This window comes from Bubalus kerabau, chromosome 11, assembly GCF_029407905.1.
Source record: "Bubalus kerabau isolate K-KA32 ecotype Philippines breed swamp buffalo chromosome 11, PCC_UOA_SB_1v2, whole genome shotgun sequence".
NCBI classification, from domain to species: domain Eukaryota; kingdom Metazoa; phylum Chordata; class Mammalia; order Artiodactyla; family Bovidae; genus Bubalus; species Bubalus kerabau.
This window is the reverse complement of record NC_073634.1, coordinates 103,931,923-103,951,373: the sequence shown is the minus strand read 5'-3', so window position 1 is coordinate 103,951,373 and position 19,451 is coordinate 103,931,923. Positions and strand designations below refer to the sequence as shown.

Here is a 19,451-nt window from a genome sequence, read left to right as displayed (position 1 = left end):
TCCTCTTGAATGCAGCTGTGCGGCTCAGCGAGCAGGGACTGACTTTCCCCATTAATTCGGGGCATGTTTTTATGTACATTTTCAACTTTAATCATTTGCTGGTTTAAACTGAGGTCTTCCTTGCCCGTTAGCAAGAGCTGGCCGTGCCTGAGTTTCTCGAGTGTGTCTGCCTCGTCACAGAAGAATAGGCAGTTCAGATTTGACTGAACTGATGGGCTCGGTGATCTTTCCTGCTCACATCCTGCAGGGCCGCCCCATGCCCCTGCTCCCTGGGGCTGCCTGCATCCCAACGCAGGGCTCCTCCAATGGGGCTTGTCTCCAGGACACTGCAATAAAACCCCGGGAGAAAGCTAACACCCCGCCTCAATGCTCTCTCCACCCATCTGGGTGCCTCTTCCCCGGGCCTGAGCCCCCACTGAATCACCTGCTCAGCAGAGGGGAAACTGACAAGGAAACAAAGCGTTGTCGGGCCCCTGCTCCCAGACAAGCCGAGAATCATATTTTGTGAACTGCTGGCACTGTATATTTCTATTTCCCTTCCTCGAACGAGCTATTATCTGGCCAGTGACAGACTCAGTGTGTAAAGACCCAGCAAGCTGCATGCTCGCTGGCTGGCTGCAGTCTGCCCGTGACCCTGCCTCCCTCCCCCTGGAGCCCTGGGGTGGGGAGGTGACAGACCACAGACCCCTCAGGCAGCAGGCACAACCGACAGACCCCAGGTGGAACAGAGCTGCACTAACTGAGCCCCAAACCTCTGGACCGCGATCACAGTGGGGATGGTACAAATCGAGAAAGAAGACTGAACACGTGCTGTCGTGAACCTTCCCCCCTCCCCAGAAAACAGGGCCCACCGCGGTGGTTCGTGGGGAGGAGAGTAATGTGAAAGGGGTTTGGTTACCCTTCCAGGGTTATTTGAAAGTGATTGGAGGAGGGTCCTGAGCCAAAACTCAGAATCAACACCAGAGCCTGGGTCCAAATCACCGCCCGGCCTGCCCCCACCTTAGGCTCCCTGCACGATGGCACAGCCCTGGGTTCCTTTCCTGCCAGTCAGCCCATGGGTCATGGCCTGAGTGTGTCCCCCACAGGGACCTCCCCTTCTGGGCCTCAGTTTCCCCATCTGTAACAAGGGGATGACACCTCAAGCCCTTCCACCTGGCAATGCTATGGGGTCAGGTGAAGGGGTGGACATCAGAGAGCCCTGGAAAGTCAAAGCCGGGTTCTCATGGGGTGGTGCAGGCCTCCAGGGTCCCACCTGTGGAGTGCAAACCCAGCACCCCTGCTTTGTAGCCTTGCTGGGCAATAAGAAGAGATGTTGAGTGAAGGTGTTTTGTAATCTGGAAGGTGCCTCATGAATTCCCATACTGAGGCAGGCACCCAGGTGCTGAGTGCTGAGTCCCTGCTGGGGGCCGCACGCTGTGACTGATCCCCAAGACAGCTGGGCCAGGGAGGCTAGGTTAGCCCCATCTCAAGGCTGGGTTAATCACTCACCTGCAGCCGTGTAACTGGCAAGTGGGTGAGCTGGGATTTGAACAGCGGGGTCTCCTGTAGTCAGCTCAGCTGGGCTGAAGGCACAGAAATGGATGAAGGACAGGGCCTGGCGGGCAGCAGCGGCACAGGTGTCCCCTCCCACCTGAGCCCCCGTCCTTTGTGCACCGCGGCTGAGACCGCCGTGGGCGGTGGCCAGAATAAATCAGGGCCTCACACCAGGAGAGTGCCTCCACCTTGAGGACTAGCGCGTGCGCCAGAGCTGTTGCCGGGTACTCCACTCAACCAGGGCTCCATCCACCAGGAGCTCCACCCACCTGGGGCCCCACCCACCAGAAGCCCCACCCACCCAGCACCCCACCCACCCGGAACTCCACCCACCCAGTGCTCCACCCACCAGGAGCTCCACCCACCTGGGGCCCCACCTGCCAGGAGCTCCACCCGTCCAGCGATCCACCCATCAGGAGTTCCACCCACCTGGAGCTCCACCCACCAGGAGCTCCACCCGCCCAGTGCTCCACTCACCAGGAGCTCCACCCGCCCAGTGCCCCACCCACCAGGAGCTCCACCCACCTGGGGCCATACCCACCAGGAGCTCCGCCCACCTGGGGCCCCACCCACCAGGAGCCCCACCCACCCAGTGCCCCACCCACCAGGAGCTCCACCCTCCAGGAGCTCCACCCACCCGGAATTCCACCCACCCAGAGCTCAACCCACCTCTATGCCCCACAGCTTCTCTCTGAGAGCCAAGGCCACATGGCTCACCTGGTGAACTCGGTCAGCGATGTCCTGGACGCCCTTCAGAGGGACCGGGGGCTGGCCCGACCCCACGTCAAGGCTGACCTTCAGAGGGCACCTGCCAGGGGATCACGGCCCCGCGGCTGCGCCAACGGTGAGTGAGGTGGGGACTCCCTTCCTTGCATGACCTGGGTGCCCAGGTTCATTCCCACAACGTCCCCCACCTGCCCCACTGACAAGGCTACACTGCTTCTGTGTGCCGAGGACTTCCTGCTGCCGGGCAGCCCTGAGCACCCTACCTATACCCTCCTGTTGACCCCTCTCCCTGCCCGAAGAGGTGGAGCTCACTGCACCCATTTTCCAGATGAGGAAATTGAGGCTCAGAGAGGGTGCTCACTCACCACATCCACCAAGGGAGAGGCAGAGCCACAGTCTGCCCCCAAGGCCAGTGCTCTGGAGCCCACCTGACACTGCTGGACAGACAAGTCAGAGACCCAGGGACACAGGAGAGAGGGGAGGAGCGTGGGTGCGGGGCCCAGTGCCCTGACGGCCTTCCCTGTCTCAGGCTCTCGGCCACGTGACTGTCTGGACGTCCTCCTGAGCGGACAGCAGGAGGACGGCGTTTACTCCGTCTTCCCCACACACGACCCCGCCGGCTTCCAGGTCTACTGCGACATGCGCACAGATGGAGGCGGCTGGACAGTGAGTCTCCCCGAGTGTGCGGCCGGCTGGGCCAGGCCCCGCCTCCTCTGGGCCCTGCAGATGGTCCGGGCAGATGCTGGGGTGACCCAGGAGGCTGTGCACGTGAGCCGGGGTGCTCTGCCTGGCCCTGCCCAGGGGCTCACCAGCCATCACAAACCTGCCCGTAATCTCACCAAAGCCTCCACAGGGCAAGTGGGGGGCATGTGCTGACATGTGGGGGCCACTTGGGAGCAGGTGTCAGATCCCCATGTCTGAGTGGAGCCGCCTTCCACTCCCTGAGCCCGCAGCCCCCGCCCCCACCCTGGGCAGTGGTTCTGGAGGGGTGCGGGGTGCTGAGGTTGGGTCCTGAAACTAACGGCTGCTGATGTGAGGGCAGAGGTTTTCAGTTACTCAGTAGATGGTGCGTGTGCAGGAGACACAAGGGGCAGCACAGTTGCTGTGAGCAGAGAGCCCCCCACCAGGGTCTCCTGGCAAGGAGCCGTCGCCATCTCCTTGCACCTCCTGATTCCTGCCCTGATGGGAATTGGGAGCAATGGAAAGGGAAGGGTGAGAGCCGCAGGTGGCCTGAGACCTCCCCGGGGCCAAGAGAAGAAGGAGGTGGCGTGGCGGGGCAGAGGCCCTGGTTTGAAGACCTGGAGGTCTCCTGATCGGCCAGCGGAGAAGCCCCTTCTACAGCAGGGTCGACACACAGGTCTTCCCCGGTCTACGCCACAAGTCCTCAACTCTGCCTTGGCAGGGGGAATGTAGCCACAAAACTAAAATGCCTGGGGGTGTGTGCTGGCATACGAGGGTGACGGCAGCGGGGTTGGCCAAACGGAGCAGAAGGCGAGACGGGGAGGCCCGAGTGAGGCAGGTGGGCAGGGCCCAAGCGGACGCTCTCGGAGGGCAGAGCTGCCATCAGGAGCTGGTGTGAGAGCCGCTGAGAGCCCCCCGAGGACCCCGAGACAAACATTCTCCTAATATCCCTACAAGCTCCGGAGAGAGGAGCGTTTAAATGCACTGGACTCTCATCTGAGCCTAAAAGCACTTTTGTTTTCCTATCTCGGAGCATCTGAGTTATGGCCTCCACCTCTGGGACCCCCTCGGCAGGCAGAACAGCTCTGATACACCAGCCAGAGCCCAGAAATCAGAGTTAAGGGTTAGGACAGGCTTAATGAAAGACCAGGATGCCGGCCCGGACCATGCATCTTCCACTCGGGTGGAGTGGAAGCCAATCTCCTGGGAAGTCAATCAGGGTTGGGGTTGGGAGGCGAGTAATTCCTCGGGCCTGGGCTTTGGGGGCGATTAGAGGGGAGTCGATGAGGGTGCACAGGCCTGCCCAGCCCTCCCACCCAGACATCTGGATCAGCCAGCCTGGAAGAAAGGCCATTCTCAGCAGAGAAGGGCTAGCGAGGCCCACAGACGTTAATATCCATTTGGGCTTCCGTCAAAAGCAATCTTTTCCCGGATACCTCTGGGCGTCTGTCAGGATCACCTCCCTGCCACAAGGAATCTCTCGGAAACTCAATTGCTGTTTGGGAGGGAGCTGGCTGCTGCTTTGCCGGACCCCAATACCATCCATCCTCATTTAGGCTCCATGTCCAAACTGCCGGGCCTCGAGTGCCAACACGGGGGACAGGGTGCCTGGGGCCAGACACACCAACCAGAACCTGCTTCTCAGAGAGCCGGAACTGCAAGAGGTTGGCACACAACATCCCTGTTTGCCTAGGGGCACTTTACCGTTTATATACTGTGGCCCTGCTGGCACTTTTCCAGCCCTCCTCCAACCCCTGGAGACCCACAGGGCAGCCTCAGAGAGGGCAAGAGGTTTGTTTAAGGTCATCCAGGTGGTGCTAGTGGTAAAGAATCTGCCTGCCAATGCAGGAGACATAAGAGATGCAGGTTCATCAATCCCTGGGTCGGGAAGATCCCCTGGAGGAGGGCATGGCAACCCACTCCAGAATTTCTGCCTGAAGAATCCCACAGACAGAGGAGCCTGGCTGGCCACAGTCCACAGTGTCGCAAAGAGTCAGGCACAACAGAAGTGACTCAGCATGCACGCACCTGGCAAATAAGCAGCCCAGCCTCATGCAAGTTCGTGGAACCAACTGTCAACGGTGTCACTTGTCACTTTACGGCTCAACTATGGGGTGCCAACCTCGGGCCAGAGGATTCCGCAGCAAGGTGCCAGCCTTGCAGGGAGCTAGACAAGTTAGCCAACCTGTATGGAGGCTGCAGGGCTAGGGGTCCAGGGAGACGCCAGAGGAGAGCCCCCTTACCCTGCCTGGGCGGCCAGAGAGGCTCCTGGACTGGGAGGTTGGGGCACAGGGAGATGAGGTGAGAACAATGTCTAGGCAAAGGGAACACGTGCGGGGGTGGCACGGAGTGGGGCAGGGCTTGTTCTGGGACCATGGTGGCTCTGTTCTGCTGGCGTAGCCCTCGGGGCCGGGCATGGGTTGGGAAGCAGGCAGGGCCTGGTTAGCATGGTTTTGCAGATGCTATAGGAGTCTGGCTTTCTCCCTGGGGGCACGGTGGGCTCTTGGGAGGGAGTGACCCAGAGATGTGGGACCAAGGTGGAGAGTGTGCAAGCAGCTCAGGAGCTGGGGTTGCAGGGACCTTGAACCCTTGCAAAGGGCGTGGGAGTTGCCATGTGGGAATGAGGTCGAGGGACAGGGGGACACAGGCCTCAAGGTGGCCTCTCTGCTGATGTGGCCACTGGCCCTGGTGGAGCCCCAGCCCCTCTCCACACTCATCATTGACCACGGTGACCCAGGCCACATGGGGTCAAGCTGATCAGCCAGGCCACTGCTGACCCTGCCCTGTGCTCCCCACCCATACCCGCCCCGCAAAAGGAGGAGGAAGGCAGGATGAACAGTCTGCCCCCTGCTCACCTGTGACCCTGGGCAAGGGGCCCAGCTTGGTCCCTGGGTCATTTGAGAGTCCTCCCGGGTCCCCCGCTCATGCTCCCTTTCTGCACCTGTCACAGGTTGTCCGTCTGGGTCCCCACCAGGCTAGAGCTCTGCAGGGCGGCAGCTGGTCACCTGGTGGCCCCCGTAGCTCAGGCGTCCACACGGTGCTTCCACACCATCTGTGCTCCTAAATACTTGCCGGATGGGTAACCGTTGGCATCTTCTGGCAGCATAACTTCCCCTCTTGGAACCTCACTTTTCTCATCTGTTAAATGGGAATAAAGTAGTGCTCTTCATGGTGGGGGGGCCGTCAGAATCCCCCACAGGCTGGTCACTTGTGGGGCAGGGGCAGAGGAAGAGGGAGGGGCGCCAAGGGTCCTTGCTGAGCCTTAGGGATTCCCTGAGAACAGAAGAACTGGCTCTACCCTGTAGGATCTTATAGTCAAAGTGTCTTTCATTATTTTTTACCTTTTTGGCAGCACCCCACAGCACCTGGGATCTTAGTTCCCTGACCAGGGATCAAACCCACGCCCCCTACATTGGAAGGCAGAGTCGTCACCCCTGTACCACTGGGGGAATCCCAAGCGGTGTTTTTAAAGAGGAGGAAGATGTGTTAAAAACAGAAGCCAAATTTCCTCATTTGGAAGGGTGATGCGTGGGATGAAGCAGCCATTTCCAGCTCATCCCCGGGGGCCCTGAGAGACTGGAAAGGTCACATTCCCTCTGGGGGCGTCCCCTTCCTCATCTGGCCAGTGGGGTGGCCCTTGTGTTTTACGTGGCCACCTTTCAGGGCCTGGGGAACAGGGTGACCGGGCCCAGGGCCCGGTTTGGGTTTTGTGGTTGGAGGGAGGGTCCAGTTGGCGTCTGCAGGCTAGATCCCCCACCGTCCTGCCCTTCGGCCCCGGGGACACAGCCTTGTCCCCACCAGGGTTGCTTCAGCAGAGCTGTCAGCCGGCCTGATTGCCAAGCCCTCATCTTTGCATAATCACCAGTCGAGGTCACAGAAATCAGGTCCAGTTCAGCGTCTCCTACCGCGGGGACCTGCAACAGGACTGACTCTGCTCTGTGCCCCCCGCTCAGATCCACAGTGCCGCCAGCTTTCCCCCGGCCCCACCAGCCGAGTGCCCGAGCCTGCGTTCTCTGCCAGGCATTTTTACTGCCGTGCAGGGTCAGCTGGCTCAGACGGGCCTCTAATTGGCTCCACTGCGGGAGCAAACCTCCCCTCCCACTGTGTCCATTCCCTCCCTACCTGTGCTCCCCAGGCTGAGGAAAATCCTTCTCTTACTGGGAAGACATCAAAGGAGCTGAACCCCTGAACAGACCCAGCCCAGCAGGGGATGAGGCTCAGGAGAGATGAAAGCTCCCAGCCTCAGCCAGGATGCCAGGATGCAGGTGATGGGGGGGTGTTGCTGTGGGACACGCTAGGGGCGCCGCCTAGCAGGACTTGGGGGTCCAGCAGGGTGTGGTCTCCTCCCTGTGTCCCAGGGGCTGCGGAGGCAGGAGGAGACCTGCCGCGACGTCAGTGGCTGTCACCCGGCTCCCCAGTGTTCCGGGGGAGTCCTCCAAGCGCACGCTAGTAATGACCACGTTCACTGCTGATGGCACCCCTCTGGTCCGTGAGTGATCCGCTGGGAGCGATTAGGATTTTTCAAACTTTGAACGTAGACGAGGTGTGGGGGTACACGTGGAGCTCAGCCCGGCGCCTCAGCATCTGATAAATGGCAGCTCTGAGCGCTGTTTGCCTGGAGCCGACAGCCACCGCCTGCCAAGCCTGGGAAACATGGCGGGGCGCCAGGCCCAGGGGTACCATTTGCAGTCACAGACAAGGAGTGGGCCCACTTCCTTCTGGGTTTCGGTGGCTGGTTCTGAAGGAGAGGGGGGTTAGACATACCGTGCCTCTCCCCGACCCCGCTGGGCTCACACCTACCTTTTCCTGCATGGCATCTTCACTGTGACCCTGCAGGGCTGACAAAGGGGTTGCTGATGGGGCCTTTGAAAATATATATATTTATTTATTTGTCTGCCCAGGTCTTAGTTGTGGCCTGCGGGATCTTGAGTCGTGCCGTGAGGAATCTAGTTCCCTAACCAGGGATCAAACCCAGGCCCCCTGTGTGGGGAGCTCGGAGTCTTAGCCACTGGACCCCCAGGGAAGTCCCTGTTGGAACCTTTTTTTTTTTTTTACAGAGAGGGGAACTAAGGCTCAGAAAGGGTCCTGTGACTTGTCTGAGGTCACACAACCCATGAGAGGCACAGCCAGGATTTGAACTCAGTTCAGGCTTATTCCAGCAATTGTGCTCTTGCTAGCAAGCCTAGGCTCTGGGAGCTGCTGCCCAGAGGTGTCCAGAAAGGACTGGAGGAGCAACTGCCTCCTGGGAAAGCCGGCAGAGCGTCCCCAGGGGCCGGCTTTGAAGGGCTGCATTTGTTCCACGTCTAAGTTCTTTGTTCTTTAGAGACAAGAATCCGCCTCTGCCATAGCCTGCCACCCCTCCTCCCGGAACCGCCTGCTCAGGAGGCCTGGGAAGGCTGGTGGAGCACAACCAACACAGTTCTGCCTGTAATTGGTTTCCGCAGCAACTTCATCAGAGTCGAGGAAAAATCTCAGATGCTGCCTCCTGGGGACCCTTCAATGGCAGCAGAGAACCACCCCCACCACCACCACCTCATAGTGTTTGGACCCACCCTATGCCTGTCTCTTGTGCCTCAGCTCCTCCGACCACCTGCCAAGACCCTGCTCAATCTGCAGTTCACCCAAACGTCTCCTCCTCCGAGAAGCCCTCTAGGACCCCACCCTCCCAACCATCCCAGGAGGTGGCTCATCCTCCTCTGAGCTCCGGACAAATGTAACAAGTGTGACCCTTATGGACTCTTATCAACCAGCCCATTTAACCATGTCACCCGTATACTGCTGGGTTGGAGCTGTTACAATTCCCGTTTTACAGATGAGAAAACTGAGGCACGAAGATGAGAAGAACACCTCACATTGGGAGCTGCTCTGCCCTGAGGCTGCCGGCTTGTGCATCCATCTCTTCTGGGGCTGTGAGCTCTCTGAGAGTCTGAGTCCCCCCACCAGTCCAGGCACACCACACGAGGTCTGCAGCAGCAACCCTATCATTTTGTGGAAGAGAGAAACCAAGACTCAGATGGTCGCATGGCCCTCGGCTGGAGCCTGGCTAGAACTTGAATCTCCTGGGTGCCAGCCCAGTGCGTTTCCTGGGACCCGCTCAGGTCAGCTATGATGAAGGAGGGATGGGGGGCTCACAGGCCTGGGGGGCAACGTCCACCCCCTTAGCCATGGGGCACCCCTGGGCCGCCTCAGCTTTGGGTACTGTCAGTCTCCCTACTTCAGGTTTCAGTGGGCCCCTGCCCTGAGGCACTCCTACTCCGCAGAGGTGGCCCCACCTCTCCAAACCTCAGTCTTCTCATCTGTCAAATGGGAGCATGAACCCCTCCCTCCTGGGCTGTGGTGGGGAGGACTGAGATCATCCTTGAAGGCACTGGGGTGACCAAAGAGCCAGACCCTGACTCTCAGGTCTCCGCACTCTGGGCGGCGTGGCTAACGAGATCAGCCGGGGCCTATCGGAGGAAGAGGCCCAGAGGACACTGAACCTGCGGAGCGCCAGACAGGCCCCAGGAGCCTGTCTGACAAACAGGGGACAGTCGGCCGCTCTACTCCTCCCCCCACCCCCTCCTGCCGCCCAAATGCAGCGGCTCCTTCCTTTGAAACCTCCGGGCACCATCTGCAGGACCATGTGGGCCCAGCGCTCCCTTGGCAGAGCCTCCCTGAGCGGCACTTGGAAGATGCCGGGCGGCAGGCGGCTGGCTTCTGAGAATCCGTACCAGAAAAACGCGCCCGTCTGTCTTCCCACTCGTGGCATCTGCCCAAGAGGCCGCAGAAGCATTTCTCCATCAATCACTTTGCAGCCAGAACCTGAGGGAGAGGCCCCAAGAGTTGGGCCAGTGGATATTTTAGCCCTAAAATTAATCGTTTGTTTCCCCACCTTTCCCCCACCTTTTGTGCCTAAATGGGGACTCCTGTTCTGTGGCTGGGACAGAGGAGGGGGAGGTGGACGCCTCAATCCTTTACCTGCCTCTCCCCTTTTTTTCATTTAGCTGTACCAGGTCTTACTTGAAGCATGTGGGACCTTTTAGTTGTAGCATGGGGGATTTAGTTCCCTGACCAGGAATCGAACCCGGGCCCACTGCATTGGGAATGCCGAGTCTTAGCCACTGGACCATCAGGGAAGTTCCAAGAGGTCTTTTTTTTTTTTTCCCCTGCTACACTGAGCAGCCTGTGGGAATCTTAGATCCCTGACCAGGTATTGAACCCAGGCCTTTGGCAGTGAAAGCGTGGAGTCTTAACCACTAGACCACCAGGGAAGTCCCTTGTTTTCTTCTTTGTATCTTCTTGTCTGGCTGATCCTTGCTCTGTAATTGAAGGCCTTCTGGTGGGTGACATCTGGCCCTCCAGGGTCCCCAGAGCCCAGCTGGTTTCCAAAAATCTGAAGCCACAACTGCAGTTCACCCTGAACCCCGAGTTAGAGAAAACACTCCTGGGAGCCTGGGAGGACCTGCGGATGACCTGTGGCCTGTGCCCACCTGGAACACATGGCATGCTGTGGTCAGCTCAAGGGCAAGACCAGGGCTTTCGAGTCTGAGATCCCAGCCATTGCCCGGCATGCTCGGTCACCCAGAGTTGGAGCTATGGGATCAAGACAGCCCATGGCAAAGGCCGACAACTTCAAACTGCGGGTCGTGATCCATTGGCTGGTGGAGAAATCAATTTAATGGGTTGTGAGCAACATGGGTTTTTTTTTTTTTTTTTAATGAAATGGAGTGGAATAGAACAGAAGAACAGGGTGGAAAATATTAACACCCATCCATCTGAAGGACAAGTATCGTTTCGGGAAGCTTTTGTTTCAGATACAAAGAGCTGTGAGTATGTGTGTCAGGATGTCAACTACATTTCCCTGGGTCACGGTCCAAGAATCTAAAAGCCACTTCTTTGGAACTGCGGCACAGCTGTGTCTCGGCCCTGGAAGGGGTCGGTCATGGTTTGTTACCACTCGGAAGAGCGCCCGTGTTGGCAAACGATGCTCTGACCTCTGAGCTTCGGCGGACTGTCAAGACATCTGCTGCTCTCAGTGACGGCAGGTGCTTCCCAGGTGGAGGAGAGCAGCCGGGAGGCCCCATGGTCTGGAACGTGTGCTCACCACCTCTGATCATTCCCAGACAGAGCCCCAGCCGGGGCCCTGCCTGCCACCGGCACCCAGCCTGGAAAGGGAGCGGGAAAGGGGGGCTGAAGATGGGGGGATGCTGAGAGATCAGCTCTTGGCCTGAGAGGCCTGGCAAGGAGACAAAGGGGCAGGTTTGGGACGCCCCTGGTGGGTAGCAAGTGAGCATGTGGATGTGGGTGGTGAGACGCGGACTTCCGGGTGCCCAGCACGGCCTCAGGCTACGGAGTGAGGGGTGAGTCAGACTGTCCACCCATAGCTGCCTGACTTCTGGCCAGTGTCCAAGCTTCTATCTCCTGGAATGGAAAGTGGGGCGGGTCAGGGGACCCAGAACCGGGCTCCTGGGGTAGGGGTAAGGAAGTGTGTGCACCGGACAAGGAGAACTTAGCCTGAGCGTCGGCTGTGGTCAGCTCTCAACCCAAGCTGGTCTGTCTGTCCCAGCGGCTAGGGTTCATGTCCTGCCTGTGCCTGCAAGCGTGACACCCCCACTTTCCACTTCATAATAGCGGGAACAGGGAAAACAACAGCGATGGCAGTAATGATACCAACTACTCTGGGGTTTATTCCTCGCTGAGGTCTGGGAGGTGAGCTGAGGGTGGGTGAGGCAAGTGTGGCCCCGGGGGCAGGAATGATGTTCCTGGGCCACGCATTGGGACATGCGGGGGCCAGGATGGGCCCTTGCTCCAGGGTCACCCTGGATCTCCTCCCAGAAGCCAGCCCCTCTGGCCATCCACTATTCCTCTGATCTGCCCTGCTTCCTGCCTGGGCGGGAATCCCCTCAACCAGGCCTCACTCTGTGTTTCCCTGCCCCCAAGGGCCCTGACTTGGATTTCCCAGCTGGTGCCTGATACAGATGTGCTCAGTGGGACATTTGGGGGAATAGACTTGGGGCAGGCCCCTGGGACAGTTCTGGAGGAGACACGCCCAAGTCTGGGAGGAATATGGCCTGGGGCGGGGGCCGGGAGAGAAGGGAGGAGGGGAGGCCCTGGTGGCCCGTGTCCTGGGGCTGTGGGTCTCCTTGGCTGGTATGGGCTGACCACCGCCCATGTGCCAGGCCCTGAGCGGACTATCTGTGGGTGAAAGTGTTACTTCCTCAGTCCTGTGCGACTCCTTGCAACCCCTTGGTCTTGCCATGGAATTCTCCAGGCAAGAACACTGGAGTGGTTGCCATTCCCTTCTCCAGGGCATCTTCCCCATCCAGGGACTGAACCCAGGTCTCCTGCATTGCAGGCAGTTTTTGTTGTTGTTGTTGTTGTTGTTGTTTTTTACAATCTGAGCTATCTACAGCCAGTGGTCAGGGGGGTTTGATGCTGAGATCCCCATTTTACAGATGAGGAAACAGGCTCAGCGAGGCAGCGTCACTGGCTGGCACTCTAAGTGGCAGAAGCCCAGATTGGGAACCACTGTCCTCCCCGCCCCCGCCCCTCTCCTAGGCCCCTGCAGCCCTCCCCCCACCCCACCCCCAGCCCGGCTCTTCTTGTAGAAACAGGCTCTGCTGTCCAGGTCTTCTCGGGGGAGTGTCTGAGCTTCTGCCAGGATTAGGCCTTTCAAAGGGCGCGTGCTCAGGGTCCCAATCCGCAGCCATCAATACCCGCTCTCCACCGGCTCTCTGATCTCCGAGCCTGATCGAATTTCCTTCTGCTCTCGTCCCTTCTGAGGGCTTTCACGTGTCAGGGCCAGGCCGGGTTGAAGGTAGCGAAGCAAAGGAAAAAGGTGTGGCCGCCTCCCTCCCCTCCCGCCACCTGACGTCAGAGCTGCCCAAGCAGCCGCGGTGATGGACGGTACCCTGCGGACAGACCCACAGTTGCGGGCAGACGCCGCACAGGGCGGTTCCAGGCGGCTGAAGCCCGGCTGCTTAGTAATGGATCGGGCGGCTCTGTGCCGCGGCCAAACCTCTAACACCTCAGACGCGGGCGCAGATGGAGGCGGTGGGGGCGAGTGCTGCCTCTGCAAATGAGCAAGAAAAAGGCTTGTTAGACAGAAAGGCTTGGGGGCGGAGGGGGGGTGGGGGGCGGCGAGCGGGGGAACAGGATTGTCAGCGGATCCTGTAAATACTCAAGGCAGCTCTGGCCTGGACCAGCGTGCTACTTATTTCAAAGCAATTTAACCGATGGGATTCCGGACTCCCAAATCAAGAATGTTATTAAAATGAAGAACAGAAGCGGCCCGGAGGCTGGCTGCGGACTTCTGGTGCTCCCCTGAGAGGTGGCCGGGTCTCAGCTTTCCCAGGGCCCCCTGCCGATCCCCTACCAGGGGCTTTTTAATAGAGTTGGGGGAGATGTACATGAATGTAGCAGGGGCATATTGAGAGACCCAGCCAAGCCCGGGTGTGTGTCTCTGTGTGTGTGTTATGTGAAGTGTCAGTCGCTCAGTTGTGTCTGACTCTGCAACCCCATAGACTGTAGCCCATCAGGCTCCTCTGTCCATGGGATTCTCCCGGCAAGAATACTGGAGTGGGCTGCTGTGCCCTCCTCTGGGGAATCTTCCCGACCCAGGGATCGGACCCAGGTCTCCTGCATTGCAAGCAGATGCTTTGTCATCTGAGCCACCAGGGACACCCTGTGTGTGTGTGTGTGTGTGTTATTGGGCTTTAAAAACTCAAGAATGGGCTTTTGTTCAGTTTTGTTTTGACCCAGGAAAAAGTACAGAGACCCTTGTTCACCCGCTTATTATTTGACCAGTGGGGAAACTGAGGTCCCCGCAGGGATGGGACCAGTCCAGGGTCACACAGCAAGGCAGCAGAGTGGGTCTAGAAGTCTGGCTTTCTCCACTGCACCCCAGTCCACCCCAGTTCCTCCTTGAGGGGGCGTTTCAGGGCCTGGGGGCATTTGGTCAGTCCCCCCGCCTTGGAATACCATGAGCCTCCCAGGTCCAGGTCCCAGCGAGAGCTGTTGAGAGACTTGAGGCTCAGCCCCTGTGCTCCCCAAGCAGGCAGGTGAGGTGCAGTGGGGGGCCAGGGGACGCATGTGAGGTCCTGGGAAGGCTGGGACCAGCTCTCCATTCTCATCCGCTCTCAGGTGTTTCAGCGACGGGAGGACGGCTCCGTGAACTTCTTCCGAGGCTGGGAGGCGTACCGTGATGGCTTCGGCAAGCTCACGGGGGAGCACTGGCTAGGTGAGACCCCTGCCTGACGCCTGGCCCACCCTCTCCCTGTGCAATGCATGCTGTCAGGCATGAGTCCCCTCCTCACATGGATGCCAGCCAGGTCTCCGTGACCTCCTCACACCCAGGTCAGCTCCCAGGCTCTGCATGGAAAAGGGACCTGAACGTCCAGTGGAATGTGTTGTAGGAGCAGGAAGCCCAGGGCGGTGTGCTCACCGTGGGTGGGTCCCCCGAGGATGTGTGCTTGTCCCGCTGGGGGCACCCTGGGACCTGGTTTCTGTCCCGACTCAGGCCTCTGTGGCCGATGCAGGTGCTGGAAGACCGGGACAACCCTCACGCTCCCCTTGAGGGTCAGCACCCACCCCCGCCCAGAGCAGCACTGGTGCCCCTGCCACTCCTGGCATCTTAACTGAAATCTGTCAGCAGCCACTGAGTGCAGGAAAAGCATCTAAGTGGAGCCTTGGCCAGCTCCTGGCAGGCAGGGAGCCCCGATGAGAATGTCGGCGGGAGCCCAGTCCTCAGCTGCCCTGTGATGTGCCCTGCCTCTGCTTTTCCACATTCCCCTGCCACCTTTTCATCCAGTGTTTTCTCTTTTCCTATTGAGTTATGAGAGCTCTTTATATATTAAGGTTATTGATTCTTTGTCAGATACCCCTGATACATAGTTACTCCCAGTCATTTGTCCTTCAGCCTCTCTATTTTTGGTAACATTATTGCTTATTTCCTAGGAGTTTTAACTTTTTTTTTTTTTATGTAGTTGATTGTGCTAGTCTTTTCCTTCATATCTTCTGAGTTTTAGGCCCTGTTTTTCTCTCTCAGTGTCATAAAAATGTCTATTTTTAAAATACCTTTTCAGTTTTCGATGGTAGGTTCAGCTCTTTAATCCACCTGGGAGTTCACTGGGGTGACGATGGGGGTCTAAGTATGTTTCTGCATCTTCCTCCTCACGCTCTGTGATCTGAACTCTGATGGATGGTGGGGATGGAACTCCAATCACCCAAGGGGCCCAGGGAAGTGGGGGGTTGTGAGCATCTTGGTGGATCAACAAGGACTGGAGAAACCCAGAGAGTAAAGATGAGGGAGGTGGAGGCAGGGGGAAGGGGGCCTTGAGGGGAGGAAGGGTAGAGAGGAGGGAGACCCCAGCCCCTCCTTCAGGACACCTGCCCCGGGGCCCCCCGTAGGCACTGGGCTGGCCCATTAAGGAGTGGAACTCTGCTTATCCAGGCAGAGTGCTGTCCAAATGGGGGTCCATGGGGCCCACTCGGCGGTGGGGAAAGGAATCTTCCAGCATCCCCACGGGGCTGGGCTCCCTCTTGCCCTATACCTGGATCAGATCATCTGTCCTGGGCAAGAACTAAATGAGTTCATGGAGTCTGGGCGAGCCTGCCTGGGTTAAGCTCTGCCACTTAGCAGCTGTGTGACCTGGGCCAGTCAGTGACTTCAACTCTTGGCGCCTCATTCTCACCTATGAAACATGGATAATACTAGCAGCCATCTACTGGATCACGACAGCAGTGGCAAACACCTGGATCATGTGTGCAGTGGGCCAGGCGCTGTTCCAAGAGCTGTACAGGGACCCTTTAATTAAATCGGACTCACTCGAATCCCCCCGGCTTCATTAATCCACGTGAAGCGCTCATAGCAGCGCCTGGCATTTGTAAGTGCTGTCTGGGGGGTGGGGGCTTCTGTCGGCGGTGCCTATGGTCTGCCCTTTGCAGCTTGGGAGGCCCTCTGGCCCTCACTCCACGGGCGTGCAACCTGGGGCCCAGAGAGGGCCAGCAGCTTGCTATGAGGCTCTAGCCCAGGGAGACGAGGCCCCTGGGCTCTGGCAGCCGGGTCCTCAGTGGATGCAGGGAGGTTCTGGCTGTCTGGATGTCTTTTGCTCTCGTCATGGTTCCTTTTTCTCTGCCCTGGACCTGGACCGGAGTCTTCCCTCTGGGCTGATTGGGGAGGAGCCCACACAGCCCTCCCGCCCTGGGGGCATGCACACACTGACCCACGCAGGAAAGGAAGGCAGGAGGGACAGGCTGATGAAATGTCACTTGGTGCCAATAACTTGTAAGGCGTTTAATTAAAAGCCCTCTTAATCAAGAGGTAATCAAACTGGCAGGGAAGCACCTTGAGTGTGAGTGGCGGGAGCAGGGTGGAAGGGGAAGGGGAGGGCCTGGCATGAGACCCTAGGGTGGGCACAGGAGAGCGCAAGAGAGGAGGGACAGTGGAGGTGGGGGAGGAAGTAGGACAGGGTATGCTGAGGGGTGTCCAGAGCCAGGCATGGTCTTCTGCCTCTCGTCCACTAGGCCAGCATTTATTGAGCACCTATTGTGAGCTGGCCCGCCTCAGATGCTGGGGTTCCACAGTGAGCGGGACAGTCATGTTGATCGCATGGAGCTTCCACACTGGTGGAGGGGGGAGCCCGACATGGAAATAGGCAGCTGGGACCAGAATGACAAACACCAACAGGGGGCACCTGGGTTGGCAGACGTCCTCCACCTCGACAGGAAGTCAAGCAGTCTTCCTGAGGAAGTGAGATCTGAAAATGAACAGAAAGTAACCAGGTGACGGGGCTTCCTTGGTGGCTCAGCGGTAAAGAATCCACCTGCCAATGCAGGAGATGTGGATTCTGTCCTTGGGTCAGGAAGATCTCCTGCAGAAGGAAATGGCAACCCACCCCAGTATTCTTGCCTGGGAAACCCCATAGACAGAGCAGCCTAGTGGGCTACAGTCCATGGGGTCGCCAAGAGTTGGACACAACTGAGCGACTAAAGAACATCAAAGCGGGTGACGAGAGTTGGGAAAAGTGTCTCAGGCAGAGGGAACAGCATGTGCAAAGGCTGTCAGGCCAGGGAGTGCATGTGAGGACCAGATCCCATCTGGCCGGAGCCCAGAGTGTCAGAGAAGATAAAGGCACCATCACCCCTAACCCAGAAGGTTTTCCAGACTCCTCTTGACTCCCGCAGCCTTTCTACCAGCCTTCAGCTTAAAACATTTGGGAAGCACAGCCTGATTTAAAGCAAACACAAAAAACACAAAATATGAAAAAACGTTGGTCCTGTTTCCTGCCAAACAGAGCTCTGCAGGAAGAAGGAAGTAGCCCAGGGCTGAAAGTACACCCTTGGTGGTGGTTGTTCCTTTCTGTCACCAGCCACATCAGCTTAGGTCTCATCTCCCCTTGGTTCTTTACAGGGAGGTCGCTTCCTCAGCTCCCAACTTCTCTCATCATTCTCTCCTGTATTTCAGGGCTCAAGAGGATCCATGCTCTGACCACTCAGGCAGCCTACGAGCTACATGTGGACCTAGAGGACTTTGACAATGGCACAGCCTATGCCCACTATGGGAGCTTTGGCGTGGGGCTCTTCTCTGTGGACCCTGAGGAAGACGGATACCCGCTCACCGTGGCCGACTACTCGGGCACAGCAGGTAGGGGTCCAGGCTGCAGTGGGGGGTGGGGAAGGGCCAGGGCAGCCCAGCCACCTTCCCAGCTAGAAGGACAAAGGAAGTCTTTCTAGGCCAGGGGCCAGCATCAAGGCTTCTCATCACCACCACCAAATCCCCAGCTAGTCCTCATCCCAGCCACATAAAGCTCGCAGGGCCTCTCTCCCACAGAACCACTCATTTTGCAGATGAGCCAAGAGCCCAGAACCAGGAATCAGGACATCTGGAGTTTGAGCTCTGCTGAGCCTCTCCACCCACTCTGGCCTGGGTTTCTCCTCCCAGGGCCGAGGCAAGAAAACCCGGGAAAGGGTGTGTGACAAAGCTAGAAGGAGGGAGAGGCTGCGGGGACAGCCGCCGGGACCATCAGGGGGGCGCTGGGGCTGCCTGTGGACACCAAAGGTGTGGGAAGGGGCAGGTGCGCGCATGCTCACGTGTGTGCATCGTGCACGGGAAGCACGTGCACGCACCTGTGCCCCACTGAACACACACCTGTGTGCACCTGCGCAGGGGACTCCCTCCTGAAGCACAGCGGCATGAAGTTCACCACCAAGGACCGTGACAGTGACCACTCAGAGAACAACTGCGCCGCCTTCTACCGCGGCGCCTGGTGGTACCGCAACTGCCACACATCCAACCTCAACGGGCAGTACCTGCGCGGCGCACACGCCTCCTATGCCGATGGCGTCGAGTGGTCCTCCTGGACTGGCTGGCAGTACTCACTCAAGTTTTCCGAGATGAAGATCCGGCCGGTCCGTGAGGACCGCTAGACTGGCACGCTCCGGCCCCGCCCCACCCCTGCTTCCCCGCCCCTTGCCCCACCCCCACCACGCCCCGCCCCATCCCACCCCGCCCCTCGCCCCAACCCAGTCACCAGGCCCCCACCACGCCCTCGCCCCGCCCCCAGCCACCACGCCCCGCCCCGCCCCCAGTCACCACGCCCCGCCCCACTCCCCGCCCCCACCGTCACCACGCCCCACCCCTCGCCCCCGTCCCCGCCATGATCACACCCTAGCCCTGCCCCCAGCTGTCACCACGCCCTAGCCCCGCCCCCAGCCGTCACCACGCCCACCCCAACTCTGCTCCTTCCCAGATGCCCTCCTGCCCAGATGCCCGCCTGCCCGTGCATGACTGACCTGCTCTCGCCATGGGGTGGGCCAGGCCAACCCCGACCCGAAGCACCCCCTGAACGAGTGAGGCCACACAGCGCCTTCACAGTCCCCACCCCCAATTTGGCCCTGCTGATGAGGGCGGGGCAAATTTGACTACCCCAAATTCTGCCTGCCCTGACTTTAGCTCCATGGGCCCCGTGTCTGCCTTGGCCTTGGCCAGGAGTTGGCCACGTGCCCCTGGCAGCCCTTCCACTTTGCCAGCCCAAACATCTGGAGTCATGGGCGGCGGAGGAGGGGCAGATGGCACCCCTGGAGCCCTTTTAGCAGACAGAGGGAAGGGTCAGATATTTCTAGTTGGGTCCGACGCCAGCCTTCTCTGACCCTCTAGACCCGTCCTCAGTTTCTCTGGTGCCTGAAGGTCCCCTTCTCTCCCAAGGACTGGGGAGTCGTGGTACTCAGGGCTGCCTGTGCCCACGGGCTAGGTGGCCACATCCCTCCACGTCCCGAGGCCCGGCTGGGGTACAGCTGTCTTCAGGAACTCACATCCCAGGGTGACTGAGACGTTCCCTGGAGCCCTCCCTACCCACCCACCCTGATTCCCGATGTCTTTCCAGGCCTGGGAGGCCCCCAGTCCCCTTGGCTGCTCTGCCCATCCTCCTGCCTTCCGGGGGCAGCTGAAGTCTGGCCCCACCCCATCCTCCTACCTGTGGGAGGCACGGGACCTGTGCTGGGCCAGTGAAGACCTCTTGATTTTCGGGGCATTG

At 59.1% G+C, this 19,451-nt stretch overlaps 1 protein-coding gene and 1 non-coding gene across 2 annotated transcripts in view; one reads left to right on the top strand and one right to left on the bottom strand.

Moving 5' to 3' along the window:
- FIBCD1 (fibrinogen C domain containing 1) overlaps positions 1-18,345 on the top strand; it is a 30,608-nt gene extending 12,263 nt beyond the window's left edge. The window contains exons 3-7 of the mRNA XM_055539213.1: positions 2,218-2,377; positions 2,789-2,925; positions 14,062-14,158; positions 17,384-17,563; positions 18,086-18,345. Coding sequence (XP_055395188.1) covers positions 2,218-2,377; positions 2,789-2,925; positions 14,062-14,158; positions 17,384-17,563; positions 18,086-18,345 — 834 coding nt within the window. The remainder of the gene's footprint in view (positions 1-2,217; positions 2,378-2,788; positions 2,926-14,061; positions 14,159-17,383; positions 17,564-18,085) is intronic.
- TRNAG-CCC (transfer RNA glycine (anticodon CCC)) lies at positions 9,983-10,055 on the bottom strand. Its single transcript has one exon. It is a non-coding gene; the product is annotated as a tRNA-Gly (tRNA).
- Positions 18,346-19,451: the final 1,106 nt, after the last annotated feature.